General features: G+C 40.3%; 2 protein-coding genes across 2 annotated transcripts in view; both read right to left on the bottom strand.

The window, feature by feature from the left end:
* The window catches only part of bckdhb (branched chain keto acid dehydrogenase E1 subunit beta), a 51,782-nt gene extending 48,603 nt beyond the window's left edge, over nucleotides 1–3,179 (bottom strand). Inside the window, exons 1-2 of the mRNA XM_084557140.1 lie at nucleotides 2,965–3,179; nucleotides 584–661 (exon numbers count right to left, since the gene is read on the bottom strand). Of these exons, the coding sequence (XP_084413266.1) occupies nucleotides 584–661; nucleotides 2,965–3,160 (274 nt within the window). The 5' untranslated portion in view covers nucleotides 3,161–3,179. The remainder of the gene's footprint in view (nucleotides 1–583; nucleotides 662–2,964) is intronic.
* Nucleotides 3,180–4,484: 1,305 nt separating this feature from the next.
* ttk (ttk protein kinase) lies at nucleotides 4,485–13,710 on the bottom strand. Its single transcript, XM_084556806.1, has 25 exons — nucleotides 13,557–13,710; nucleotides 12,993–13,080; nucleotides 12,674–12,890; nucleotides 12,440–12,546; nucleotides 12,202–12,345; nucleotides 11,959–12,073; nucleotides 11,793–11,874; nucleotides 11,592–11,707; nucleotides 10,841–10,925; nucleotides 10,627–10,735; nucleotides 10,288–10,510; nucleotides 9,950–10,056; nucleotides 8,959–9,099; nucleotides 8,721–8,878; nucleotides 8,457–8,602; nucleotides 8,074–8,200; nucleotides 7,742–7,834; nucleotides 7,193–7,350; nucleotides 6,922–7,073; nucleotides 6,678–6,802; nucleotides 6,462–6,536; nucleotides 6,197–6,373; nucleotides 5,879–5,975; nucleotides 5,696–5,781; nucleotides 4,485–5,614 (listed from the first exon to the last, which is right to left on the bottom strand). Exons 2-25 carry the CDS (start codon nucleotides 13,078–13,080, stop codon nucleotides 5,543–5,545), a joined length of 3,000 nt encoding a protein of 999 aa, XP_084412932.1. The 5' UTR covers nucleotides 13,557–13,710; the 3' UTR covers nucleotides 4,485–5,542.
* Between the last annotated feature and the right edge of the window lie 275 nt (nucleotides 13,711–13,985).

Here is a 13,985-nt window from a genome sequence, read left to right as displayed (position 1 = left end):
TGTGGACATGGGCCTTCTGTGATGTCTGGCAACAGAATGTCATTAGTGGGGGCCTTTGGGTCCTATGGGTTGAGGAGAGGGGCTTCTGTGGATCAGGATTGTTCCTGTACATCCCACAGATACTTGATCAGTTTGAGATTTAGTGAATTTGGAGGCCAGGTCAACACCTTGTGCTGTTTTTCAGGGTTTTTTTTTTAGTTGTTCCTAAGCCGTATTTGTGTGTGTGCCTGTGTCAGGCTGCATCCTGCTGGGGATGGCTGCTGCCATCAAGGAGTGTCATTGCTAATGGGTGGGGGTGCCTGGTCTGGTCTAGGTGGGTGCTACATGTCTAAGTGACATCCACATGAATGAATGCCAGGTCCAAAAGTTGTATTGTCACAAGATGGTCAATGTTATTTACTTCTCCTGTCAGTGGTTTTAATGTTGTGGCTGATCGCTGTAAATGCCAAAAGAACATTATACATTATAATGGGATCAATGTTATTCACTTCACACACTGGTGATTTTAATGTAGTAGTGGCTTGGACAACTAGATTCATACTTTTTTTACAGACTATATAAATTCCCCTTTCTGGTGTACTACCTGCTGTGGGATCAGTAGAAAGGGTATTGTCCAAGGCACTTGTAATCGACTGGAACAAGTTCATCTTCTGGGTGGGTCCTATAAGTTAAAAAAAAAGGACATGAAACAAATCAAATCATTAGCTTGCACGCTGCAATCAGATATGACAAACAGTATATTGTGGAAGACAAATATGACTCATCATACCAGTTATTGCGCAAAAAACAACTTGGCAATGATTTACTTCCTTCAGTCAATGAGACACACAGTGTTTTGTTTTTATGAATTCAACAAATAATACTAGTCATTTCTCAGTACTACGTTGGTTTAACTGCGCCAACATCCGGATCATATGTACAATGGGACAAACAACAAACTCATACTTTGTTTGAGTGACTTAGACTCTGATACCAGGACAAGTTATACGATTTTAGAGCCATACTATACAACTATAGTATACAACTATAGCTCGCCAGCTGCTTCACTAGCATAGCAAACACATACATCAAAATTAAGAGATCGGAATCAGATTGGTTGGCAAAATGATCCCCAATCAACGTATTCACTTTGTTTTCATCAGACAGACTGTGCGCCGATACTGATATATGGACCAATATTAGCTGAGGAAATCTGCCAACGGTGTATCAGTTGAGTTCTAATCTTGTACAAGGCAATCGGGCTTACTGACAACGGCAGCAGCAAACTGAGCAATCAAGAAAGAAAGAAGAAAGAAGGTAAATTGCATGTGTGTTTTGCTTATCATTGATTGTTTGAGGAAGCATGATATACTGCACTATTAGTTTGATTTTAATTACCCTGCCAGGTACAATTGCTGTCTAAATAAACAGAATCTGTCTCGACGAGTCTCGATTTTCCTCTTGCGTCAGTTCAAAGTGTCGATGACGGCGAATTCATACAACATGCAAATAACGTTAGGAAACTGAGGACCGTTAATCTCACGATGTTTTATGAAAAATACCAAATGTAGAAAAAGCTCAAAAGGTGCGATTTTCATCCCCTTTAAATCTGTTTAACTTGTGAGAAAAAAAAATAAACATTTTCATTTGAAATAAGTCAGTGGAAATCTCCCAATAGAGAGCAACGCACAAAAAAGGCCACAGACGTGACTTGATTTTATTCTATATTTTTTAGTACGGCTTAGAAAAAGTTGAATTCACACTTCTGTATGAATGATTTCTGATAATACATCTGAAAAGACAACTGGTGTCTCATTTTAAATAAATATCCGTTCAGGTTGGGCCGTGGGGTCAGTTTGGGGTCAGTTCTTAATTTCGGCCCCCTCTCTGATTGAGTTTGACACCACTGATCTAGGAGAATACAAGCAAGATAAGGAAAGCCTTCAGGCATCTCAAAGGAGAGGAAATTTTGTCTATTTAAGATCGGATCGGGAGGTGAAATTATCCCTAATTAAAGCATTAATTTAGTTTTCACACCAGTGCTGATATACCTATGATAGACCAATAACAGCTGATGAAATCATGCAAAGGCAATTGGGCTTACTGGCAATGGCAGCAACCAAGAAAGAAAGAAAGACGGTACGTTGCATGTGTGTTTTTTGCTTCACGTTACTTGACTTGTGTGAGGAGGAAGCATGACATACTGCACTATTAGTTTTTAATTACCCTGCAAGGTACAATTACTGTCTAAATAAACAGCAACACCGGCCGCTGTAACGGCCTCAGCTGGCTGTTGTGCTGATCTGGCTGACAGTAGGTTTAAGCGGCGAGAATATTCTAATTATAGCGTGCACTGACACACATTGTTTTAGGTGGGCCTTGTTCACGGAGGCTAATATGTGCTTTGTTGCTGATCCCATACACAGAAGTCCATTTCTTACTGTCTGATTCTGCAGACAGGAGACGTGCCCCGACCACCACCTCCTACTCTGAAGCTGGAATGTCCCTTTAAAGCTCACTTCAGCACAGTGTAAGATGATTTCTGTTTTACTAGGGAGCCAACCGCATGCCCATCAACTGTAATGTGATAAGTGGAGGACATTTTGGGTCCAACTGTTCTTTTTTTTTTTTTTTTTCTCTCTCAGTGAAGGTGAAAGAACAGATGATAGCAGCAGATATGACTTTTCCTAAACGCAATTAAACTATTATAGTATGTGGGTAAAAAATAAATACCTATGCACTACCCAAATAATCAGTATTTATGTTCACAGCTGTGCAGGTAAAATACATTTGACATTGGTTTCTCTGTCCAGAGTTGACAATAGAATGGAAAACTGGTGCACAGCTGTTTTATATAACAACCATTAGGTGTCTACGATGCTAATAAGCTTCTTGTGTCCTTGAATTAAACAAAGAATGCGCTAAAGTACGTCGCTGTTAATGAAATAAACTTAGCAAACGTTAGCCGGCTAGCCACTCACTCACCATATTGAGTCGGGACGGGGTCAGGCTGGAAGGTAAAGTGCGCCGCGTGTCTCCGTTGCGTTTTGGACCGAGAGTTGCAGCCCGGCGACAGGTTTAGGACAGTGGACCCGAGAGAGCTCTGCGCCCCGCTGCCGACTCCCGAGAGGGAAAGTCTGGAGTTTGCCCCTCGGATGAAGAACCGTGCAGCAGCCGCCATCTCTGTTGTTGTGACTGGGCCAGCAGGAAGGGCAAAATGAATCGGAGCGTGGAGATCGTCTAGTGGGGCGAAGACCTCGTCACTCGCTGGAGAAAATGTGGTCCGTATAAGAACACTTCCGGGTTATTTACTCCATTCGTCTTATATGTGAGACAGATGTTTTACTGTCATTATCCTACGTTAAATTGACAACTGTATAGTGTATGTCAGAACAATATCCTTTGTCATTTTGATTTTGATCTTTTTTTAATTCAACTTAGTTCAGTTCAAGCTTATTTATATATTTTGTTAATGTAAATGATCACAATTTACAGAAGCCTGAAAAAAAACATAGAGCAATTTATATATGCTATAAATGTTACACTTCTTCATACCTTTTATTTTATAAGACTTAGACTTAGACTTAGATAAACTTTATTCATCCACAAGGGAAATTGCTTGGTCACAGTAGCTTAGTTGTACATAAAAAACACTCTTAAGAACCTCAGATAAAAAAGATTGAATTAAATACAATAGAAATAAAAAAATAAGTAAAATAAAATCTAGTAAAATAAAATAAAAATAGTATAAGCAAAAATTTACAAATTAGCATATTAGCATATGGACAAATGAACACGAAATAGAGAAGATGCATGCTGATTTCTGTTTGCTCTGCTACTATAATGATATATGTATAATGATATATACTATCCTATTAGTTTTTGAGTACTATATTATATAATAGATGATTGTGTTGAAGTTTGAAGAGATATTACAGCAGTAGTTCAAATATGGTTTTGGTTTTTAATCTAAAAAAAACAAAAAAAAACAGAGGAACGTCTCCTCTATGTGGTACCCATGAAAAGAGTGGCAGAGTGAGAGCTCCTGTTTGCCTCTCCTCTTTGTCAGCATCCGAGAGCGGATAAAGGTTCTGATTGGTCAAAAGGGAGGGCGGTGTGCGTGCCAGCATCCGGTGTGCACTCTAATGCAGATGTTCAAACTTACGGATTTTAGGAATAAGTGGATGTATTTACGTATCATCTTTAAATTCCTTGTGCTGAGATCTCAGGATATTTCTAACACACAGGGTATGGTCCCATTTTGCACAACTCTGGTTTTAAATGTGGCACAATCTTTCACAATATAAGTTTTAATAGTGTGCAAATTGCCATTAGTAGGACCGATATCAGTGACTATTTTTTCACTGTAGGAGTCCATTGTCATAGTTTTACAACACTTTATTTTTGCATATGTTTTCCAACATGACAGAGATTATTCTTCACTATTTACATGTTCTCAGACTCAAGAGCAATTGACTGATTTGTTACAAATCTACAATGCTTAGAGATCAAGTCTCATCAGTCTTTTGTGCCGTGACATGGAGAAGATTCTCATCATCAGTTGTACATACAAGAAAGCATAATATAAACCTAAATGTAAACGTACCATTATCCACAATTGATCATTATCTTCCCTGCCTTTGCATGATGTATTTGAGGCTAATCAAATGCAGTAATTAGCGTTAGAGATCAGTCACCATCTTTAATAGTGTGAAGCATTTTCAAAGTGGATTTGATGAGATGTGCATTTAATTTCTGTCAGAATAATAATAAAAAAAAATGCTGTGCTGCAAAATATAGCAAAATGCAACCAATCAGAGCAACAAAGTATGTCACATTAAGCATCATCGTTGTTAATTGTTCATCCTTTAGTCATTTCATTGTCAATAACTTATACAACAGATGCCATAGACGACTCCGACAGCTCACTTTTCCAAAGGCAGCCACTTTGTAGTAAACACATTCAGCTCCATGGCACTCACATCACATGACGTGTAATGACTGCGTTGCCTTTACTCTTCTGTCCATCGTCGTATAAAACCCGCCCAAAAGATTTGATTGGCCCGGCAGATCTTTGCTGGAGCATAATCAACTCCCAACAGAGAGGTTACAGACAACCTTTCCACCACAAAGACATTGTAGGTGGGGAAGTTTATCTAGCTCCCAGGCTACTATGGGACATTGGAACATATCAGTTGTTTTTCCTGACATACCAACTTTGTGACATCGTGTTGTTCAATACTTAAATACATGAAACTTTCACGTTTTACAAATCATTGTACCAAAAGTATAATTTTAAGATGTTACACATGGTCAGCTAGCAGTTTATATCACCTGTGATAAATCAGCCAACAACCCTTATGGATACAGTATGTTTATTTGACTATATAATACTGTATATGCTTACATTTATTATAGCTACCATAAGTAAAAATGAAGCAGTTTAGTGATTTTGTTTCAAGGAAACAAACATATGAACTAATAGCCACAGGAAACATACTCAAGTGAGCAGTAAAGAAAAAAAGAAACAGAAGAAACGTTCACATCACATTGTCCAGGACAGTTAAGACGACGACGACTTTGCACACTCTGCAACATCCAGCTTCCTGCCGCTGCTGTACATTTTTGCCAAATTCTGTCAGAAGCAGAAAGAAAGGTTAGTGTTTCAGACACACATTCTCTGAGAGGAAGTTCTCCTGCACCCAGTGAATCTTACATTAGCTGCTCGGACAATGCTGCTTGGAGACTGGAGGGCTGCAAGATCTGTTAGGATCCTTTTCAGATCTCTGTCAGATGGATGTTCTGAAACAGGGAAAAGATGGGAAGGTCAATGTCAAATTGTGATCAGGGAATTGGGATTCTACGTACAGAAACCTTGTACATGCGTGTGTGTGTGTACCTGGTTCAGGTGATGCTTGTGGCTTCAGCTGCAGGTATGGATGCTCCAACAGCTCTGCAATAGAGATTCTCTCTCTGGGGTTTCGTACCAAGCACCGCTGATAAAATCAGACAATATTTTTTACATCGACTCAGAAACACTTGTAAGTTTTTCACCGTTTTAATTTGTGGAGTTAATTAAGCATCAATTTTTGAATTAAATCTGCAACATGGAGGTCTTAGATGAGAATATAACACCTGTGTACATTTAACTGTTATAAAATATGAAGTATTATTTGAGTTAAGATCAAACTAATTAAGTCTAATTGTGGCCTCTCACCTTCAACACATCAAGCAAATCCTTCTCCGCGATGTCAGGAAACTCGATCTTATGAGAAGGGTCGATGATGGCGTGCAGCTTGGTTATCTGGTTGGTGATGCTCTGGAACGGCGTCTTCCCATAAGTCATACAGTACAGGATGCATCCAAGGGACCACACGTCCCCTTTGGGGCTGATCTGTGGTCAAAAATTAGATTAGATTTTTCATATTAAACTCCATTCACAAATTAATTCACCTATTGTTGAATCGGTAGCAGACATTTACCTTTGAGCGTGCTTTTCCTGCCTGGGATGACGTGTCTTTGATGGCTTCGGGGGGCATGTAGTTCAGGGTTCCTACCTGTGTTTGACAAACGATCACGGCTTAAAGCGTTGAGCCCTTTACTCTGGATTAAACAGCATCTCTTCTCGCAAATGAGTTATATTTAAACCTGGCACTTCAATTAGGCTGCAGTCAGTAAGCAACACATCACTTCCTTACTTGTGAATCCTTCATAATGCTCGTTACATCTGGCTGGATTCTGTTTGCGATGCCAAAGTCGATCAGTTTCAGCGAAGCATTCACTATGACAAAATTCGCTGGCTTCAGGTCACTGTGAACAATCCCTGGATGGAACATGTATACAATGAAGAGTTAATACATTAAGATCATTTACTCTGCCATTTAGTGAACGACAAAGAAAATCAACGAGGGAACAATAATGTGAACCACAAAGAGTAAGAACCGTGTTTGTGGATGGTCTGAACGGCTTCCAGCATGTTCTTCCAGTAGAACTTTCTCTCAAGGGGGTTCACAGTTTTCCGGTTTCTCAACCAAGTGTTCAGATCCAAGTTTCCGCACTCCATCAGCATGTAGATGTAGCTGTTGGTTATTTCGCTGCAAACACATATGCATCGATCAGGACAATGTGGCAGGGAACTACATTACAAGTAAACATGACATATAGCACATTTTCATAAGATAAACACGTTTATTTTGGACAGGCAGGTACTCACTAGTCATGGAGCTTTATAATTTGATCGCTGTACTGCTGCAAGTGGTTCAGATGTTCAATTTCATTTTTGTAGCTTTCTACCGTCTGAGCATCAGCCTCCTCGAGGTCGACGTATTTCACAGCAAACAGCTGCTTCTTGTGATCCAGGACCTGGTAGACCTGGACATAAACAAGGAAAAGCCATACTGTGACATTTGAAAGCAATATCAAAAGGAACAGTGTGTAGGATTTAGGTAGGAGTGGAATTTGGTTGACTTAGTGTATAATCTCCTGCAATCATGAATTATTGTGTTTTTATGAGCACGTCATAGCTACACAGGGAGCAAGTTCTCATCCACACAGCCAGCCATGTTGTACCACCACGTTTCCACAGAAAACCAAAATGACAAACCACACACTGCCTGACTTTTATGTTGAACTGGTTGTTACCACAGGATCGCTTAAATTCTACTGGTTGCAATTTGCAATCCCACCACTAGGTGCCACTAAATCCTACACACTAGTCTAAAGAGCATAAGGACACCATAAGAACTCATCTGGAATGTCTTACCTTGCTCGATCCACCACGTCCAATCATCTTGAGGATGAAAAACTGCTTTCCTTTAATCGTAATGGATTCATTTGACAAGGCACTGAAGGAATGCTAAAATGAGATGCAAACAAAGACAGATTTTGTCAGACCTCTAGAAATAATTTCATACTCCCCCACAAGCTACATGTCTATCGATGTCTCCAACTGATTAGAAATCACATCTGCTTGACACTTTTAAGGAATTGTGGCTTGTTCTATATAGGTGGCTAATGACAGACCAGAAAAGTCTCAAAAATGAATAGAATGTATGAAAATACAATATAAGAAAGTAGGACATGAACTAGCTTTACCTGTGGAGTCTGGAAACCTGCAGGTTGGTTTACAGATTGGCATGGCTGCTGAGCGTGTCCTGCTCTGTGTGCAGCTACTGCAGAGGAAGACACTTCAAGGCCTCTCTTTACAACAGGAGTAATAAAGCTGAGTGAGGAAATAGAGAGATGAAGAGTTAAATATCTATTCACAGGACAATTTATTTGAATAGGACTATTCTAAAAATGAAACACTGTTTTGTTTTCACTCAAGTAGAAGTGACTGTTAATGGAACTTTGTGGAGGGTTACAATAAAGCGTAAGATATTTAAAGTACTATTTAAAAATGACTGACAATGAAAATGCATTAGACTTTGCAACTCGTATTAAAACCATAACACGAAGACACCAAGTGAAAATATTACCTGCTGGCACTGGGGTTACTGTAGCTGTTGGGGGTCTGACAGACTGCTTGTGGGTTCAGTCTGGATGGAGGTTGGAAGGACGGAGTAGGGAATGACTCCACCAGACGAGGAACGGGTCTGGGGTCAGGAGGGGTGGTGCGTTTATCCTTAAAAGACGAAAAAGTTTTGGAAATTGAGGTTTAATGTCTTGCAAAACATTGGCTAACATGAGGTAGCACATAGAAAGACCTGCACAAAATTATAAAGTAGAGGAAGCCATCAGACCTCTGGAGAGACATGCCGGTTGACCAGAGTTGGGATCTTCCACTGAGATAAGGGCTCTTTGCTGGCCGGTTTCGGTTGTTCCACTGTGCGGTTCACAGGGACGCGAGCAGGAGGCTGCACCTCCTGGTTTCCTCCCCAAGTAGAGATTACTGGAATATCTGTTAGAAAAATAAAGTATTTAAAACTACAGTCAAACTAGCCAAATTCTGCACCACACAATGATTCACCGAATATTTACCTGTGGGGTCCTCGTCCTGGTTGGGCACCAGCTGCTTCTCCCCAGCTTTAAGGTTACGAATGGCCAAGTTCAGGAGCTCAGCTGGCTTAGCATTTAAAGCCTGGGCCTTGTGCAGAATTGAAGTTGCTTTGATCACATTACCTAAAAGGAAGGAAGCAAGTTAAAAGCACATAGAGCAAATCTTTGGCATTATAGATCTATAGCTTTTGAAACATGAACATTTTTGGATACACAAACTTGTTATTGTCACACGGCCTGAATAAAGAGCTAGATCTGAAATATTTTCATACAAGCCACATTTGGCCGTTCTTACTTAACTTAGATACAAATGAGTTCTTTTGATAGGTTTATAGTAAGGAACAAAAGGAAAAGAGCGCATGAAAAGTGACTGGATCAGAGACACCACAATCGTTTATTGTACAAACATCTGGGTCCGGTTGCACCAGCTGGACGCCTGTGTATAAAATGTGTCCCATGCAGACTGAAACCAACTGATGTGGCAGCACAGTCTGCCGTGATGCATGCATCATGAGGGTGTGAGGAGAGATGGTGGCAGTGCATATACTCACTAGAGTTCAATAATAGTTGTTTCTCGGCGAAAGCGTAAGTTAAGATAAAGAAAGTAACCATAGCAACATGGGAACCGGGGCAACTGTCACTGCGGTAGAATGTGTCAGTGCGGACGTGCATCTGCATACTCGGCTTTTTTAACATGCAGCTGGTGCAACCTGGCCCTGAGGTGGTCAGTTTCGTGTTATGATCGGCTTTCAGCAGCCCACTCTACATCCAGAAAGAAAAAGAATAAATCCACCCAGCAGCAGCAAAGCTTGGCCGTGAAAATAGAACCCATGCGTCTACAACCATCGCTTCCTCGTATCCCCTTAGACCAGGGCACAACATGATTGTTGACAAGGCAGTCAATTAAAATAAGAGAAAATACATCAGTAGCAGGTATAAATTTAGGAGCTATTCAGGAAAATCAATGACATACCTTGAGAGACCTCAAACTGGGCATGCGCAATGTGGACAAAGGCAAAACCTTTGCAGTTGGATCGGGCTACTATGAAGTGGTCCTGCGCTTCATCCGAGTCTTCAATCCTGCAGAAAAAAACAAAACAAATGCGACTAAATAACTACAACCATGTAATCATTCATAGAAACATATTAATGTATGGATAACAATGGAGGTAAAATTGTTAACTACTTACAGAAGGCAAATAAATACTTGTCTTAACAGGATTAGGTATGAGCTATGAAATTTAGCCTGATCCAAACCACAGACCAGAAAATCCAAAAACTAAAAAAAGTAGGTCGTTACACCCAACTCACCCCTTAAGTTCTGCATATCTGACGAGTATTTTTGCGTAGCTGGCGTTTTTGCTGTACTGCCTGATGGGCAGCCTGGAGAAGATTTTAGAATAACAGTGCTTGAGCTTGTTGAGGAGGTTGATGTCTGTGTGCGGGTTGCCTCTTTTCTCCAGGTTCATCAGGTATGTCCAGCACGACTCAGGAGAGTTGGAATTGATGACCTGATCGAACTTCTGAGTTACATCTGCCAGAGAAATGCAAAGTGTCATCAAGATGGGAAATGGGACTAAATGCCTGATGTTCACACACAACCCCGGACACACTCCACTCAGTTCAGAATGGCAAGAGGTAATGTAGTACCTTCAAATCTTGAGGGGTCCCGTGAGTCATGTGTGTGAAGGAGTGTGGTGGTGGAATCTGCAGCTGCATTATCCTGTCCAGGGTAAGTCTCTGGGCTGAGAGTGGGGGGCTGTGAACACAAAAGACAATAATGTCAGTCTTCTTTCGTCAGCTCAGGATAAACACCTTAGCAGGACAGAGCACAGAACCAAAAAAAATAATGATTTGTACTCACTTGAAGATTGACTAAATCCCCTTCTAGTGCATTTTTCTTTGTGGAGAACCCAAATATTGAGTTGACATTTGAACCAGACGTTTGCCTAAGACAGAATTAACTTAGTTAAAAGAAAAACAACACATATTTGACTGACATTCAAGAGAATATGCATGAAAAGTGTACATGACTGTATCCCAAAGGTACTAAAACTGTAAATCCCATGACTGGAGATGTCACTGAACTACATTGTCATGTTCATGACATCGATTTGGGATGACTTTTGTGGTCTAATGGCTGAGACCACATTAGCTATATAGCTACTACAAGAAAGATGTCACAAGCCCTGACATGTGACAGGGGCCTTTTTCCGACTTGTAGTAGCCATAGAGTTAATGCGGTCTCAGCCATTATAGTTATTCACACCTGACCTCTCTAAGCAACAACGCCAGTCTGCAACTAACTGGAGGTTTCTTTTTCTGCATCATTTTAAATAAACTCGAGGGAAAGCTGTGCTGAAAACTGGGGGACATTTGCAGTTTCAAATATTATTAAACCATCCTGGAACCATCAACCACGACACAGTGACTGAAGCTTCTAATCTGTATCACATGATCGCCACATGATTGTGTAATTGCACAAATACACAGATGTACACAACTATTTCATGAAGTGCTTGGTGTGTTATGCAATTACTATATAAGCATGCTGTATAATGCACGGTATCACATATAATCTGTCAAACACAAACAAATATTAAACAAGAAACTACCTGGATAAACTGGCAGGAATGAATGAATCACTTCTTTTGGAAGGCTTCTCATCAACGCAATCATCATCGTCATCTTTTTCTGGGATTGAGAAAGGTACTACAGAAACTCTCCCTGGCTGTGGACCAAAAAGCAGGAACACAAATTAAATACTTCAAAAGGACTTTTTGGTAATTAGCTTTATGCAGGAGGATGAAACGCACCATGCCAACTGCTCTCTTGCGTTGAGATCCCGATCTCCAGCCTGGTAGTTGGTCATCCAACGATCCACTGAGGGGCTCCACACTGAGGTCCACAAACACAAACAGTCAGATGTAATTCCTCTCAGCAGAAGAATTCTTAAACATTGAATGCTGCTTTTGTTATTACCCTGAAGGAAAAATACTGGAGAGCTGCAAGTCGCCTGTTCCGTCTGATATTCTGCTCGCTTTTTGCAACTCTGAGCCTTTTCTGACAGAATCGTGCACATTATTGTTTGATAATCCTGACAGAAGGGAAACAAAACAGATAGATGAGAAAAGCTTGATTGGTTAAGAGATCCAATAAACGCAAACTTTATTATTTTCAAAACTGCTGTACATGTCACTGGGTAACACATGAATAAACACTCACGTGGTACATTTTCCTTATCCTCTGAAAACACGAGTTGTGTTTTTCCCATCTGCATGCTCTGTAAGGCAGCCTCCAGCAGTTCCTTTGGTTCGGCACCAACATCAAAAGCATTCTGTAATATGTAAATGGCTCGCTTTGTGTTGCCTGTTAAAGTAATACAGAGAACATGAAATACCCAGAAGTATATCCTCATGGAGAATCCGTACATATTCAGCCAACAAAAAGCACATCTGTCTACCTTGAGAACACTCAAACTGTGCATGTGCGATGTGGACAAAAGCAAAGTTCTGGCTGTGAGATCTCGCCACGTTGAAGTTGGCCTCTGCCTCGTTGACATCTTGAATTCTAACAGGAGTAAAACGCATGTCAAAGTTATTTCTTTAATTTTACCTGTTTGATCTGCCAATGAGCGTACACTTAAAACTAAAAAAACGATTACAACTTTGGTACCCAAGTAACAATTTCTACTTACGCTTTCAGCTCTGCAAATCTGACCAGCATCCTGGCGTAGCTTTCATTCTGACAATGCAAGCCCAGTGGCATATTGGAGAATACTCTGGTATAAATGTTGACGAGCCGGGTGAGGTGGTTACGATCCAGGTGAGGGTCACCCTTCTTCTCCAGGTTCATCAAATATGAGAGGATTGATTCAGGCGAGTTCGAGGTGATGACCTGGTTATCTGTGTCATCTAAAATAAAAAAATAAAAAAGGGCAAGGCTAATATAACGATGTGAAAACAGACAAATGATCACTGACGTATAACCGAGAAGACAAGTTAAATTCCCATTACCTTCGTGGAGATGCTGTTTAATTTTGTTAAACTTTTGAAAAAGCATGGCAAGCTGCTGCTGTCGGTCTGTATGCTCCTCTTCTTCCATCTGAAAGTGAGGAGTGGATAAGCATAGTCATCCGCTAAATGAAAGGACAGCAAAGCGGCGTACAAAGGAAATGTCAACTTAAAGTCGCATATGTCTAAACGGTTTGTGGTACAGCCAAGCCCTAGTAATTTTACCGTTTAGAGGCATTTAACATGTCATCAAGTATGTGGCGATCACAACAACTAACGTTAAGACACTGTAAAATCGTGATACCCCTATGAAATACTGCTTTTGTGTTCCATCCGACTCTGAAGACCAGCAAAAATAACTTTGAGGAAAGCCGTCATGTATAACTAGCAACACAGAATCTAATTGGCGCGATACAGATTAATGGATTCATTTCTTCCGTTTCATGTTTACAACTTAGCTCGGTTAGCTAGCTAGCGTACATGCAACAATGTTCACGATGAGAAACGCTGGGCAAGTATAAAACATATTCAATAACAATAAAAACAAAGCTTTTCAAATTTTCTCACGGTTTATGACGCCTTTAATTCCTTGCACACGGGGGGAAAAAAAGCTCTTCTTGTGATATTTCCAGCAGACTTCAGTATGCACAACGAAAGGGAAAAAAGGCTCGCCTTCAACTGCCAGTTTTCAAATATGCCACTTCCGTTCAAGTTGTGTATTGATTGGGCAGAACGTGATGTCGTCAGGATGTGTTCACGTACAATCAAGCAACGGCTTCAGTAGTTCAGTCACGATGAGACTTTTTCATACATTAGTGCAAATGTATGAAAAAAATGTAAAAATGAATTAAGATGCTTACTTTTTAAACCAGCTTTATTTTGGTGTTTCTGTGTCCGAGATTAAATATATAAACCGCAGTTGTTTACCACATTGCCATATCTCTCGTGCGTTGTAACTGTTAATACAGAGCATATTTTTACATGTATACTTAAATA

The sequence above is a fragment of the Chelon labrosus genome, assembly GCF_963514085.1.
Source record: "Chelon labrosus genome assembly, chromosome: 12".
Taxonomy (NCBI): domain Eukaryota; kingdom Metazoa; phylum Chordata; class Actinopteri; order Mugiliformes; family Mugilidae; genus Chelon; species Chelon labrosus.
The sequence above is the reverse complement of the archived record's forward strand: the minus strand, read 5'-3'. Positions and strand labels throughout refer to the sequence as shown.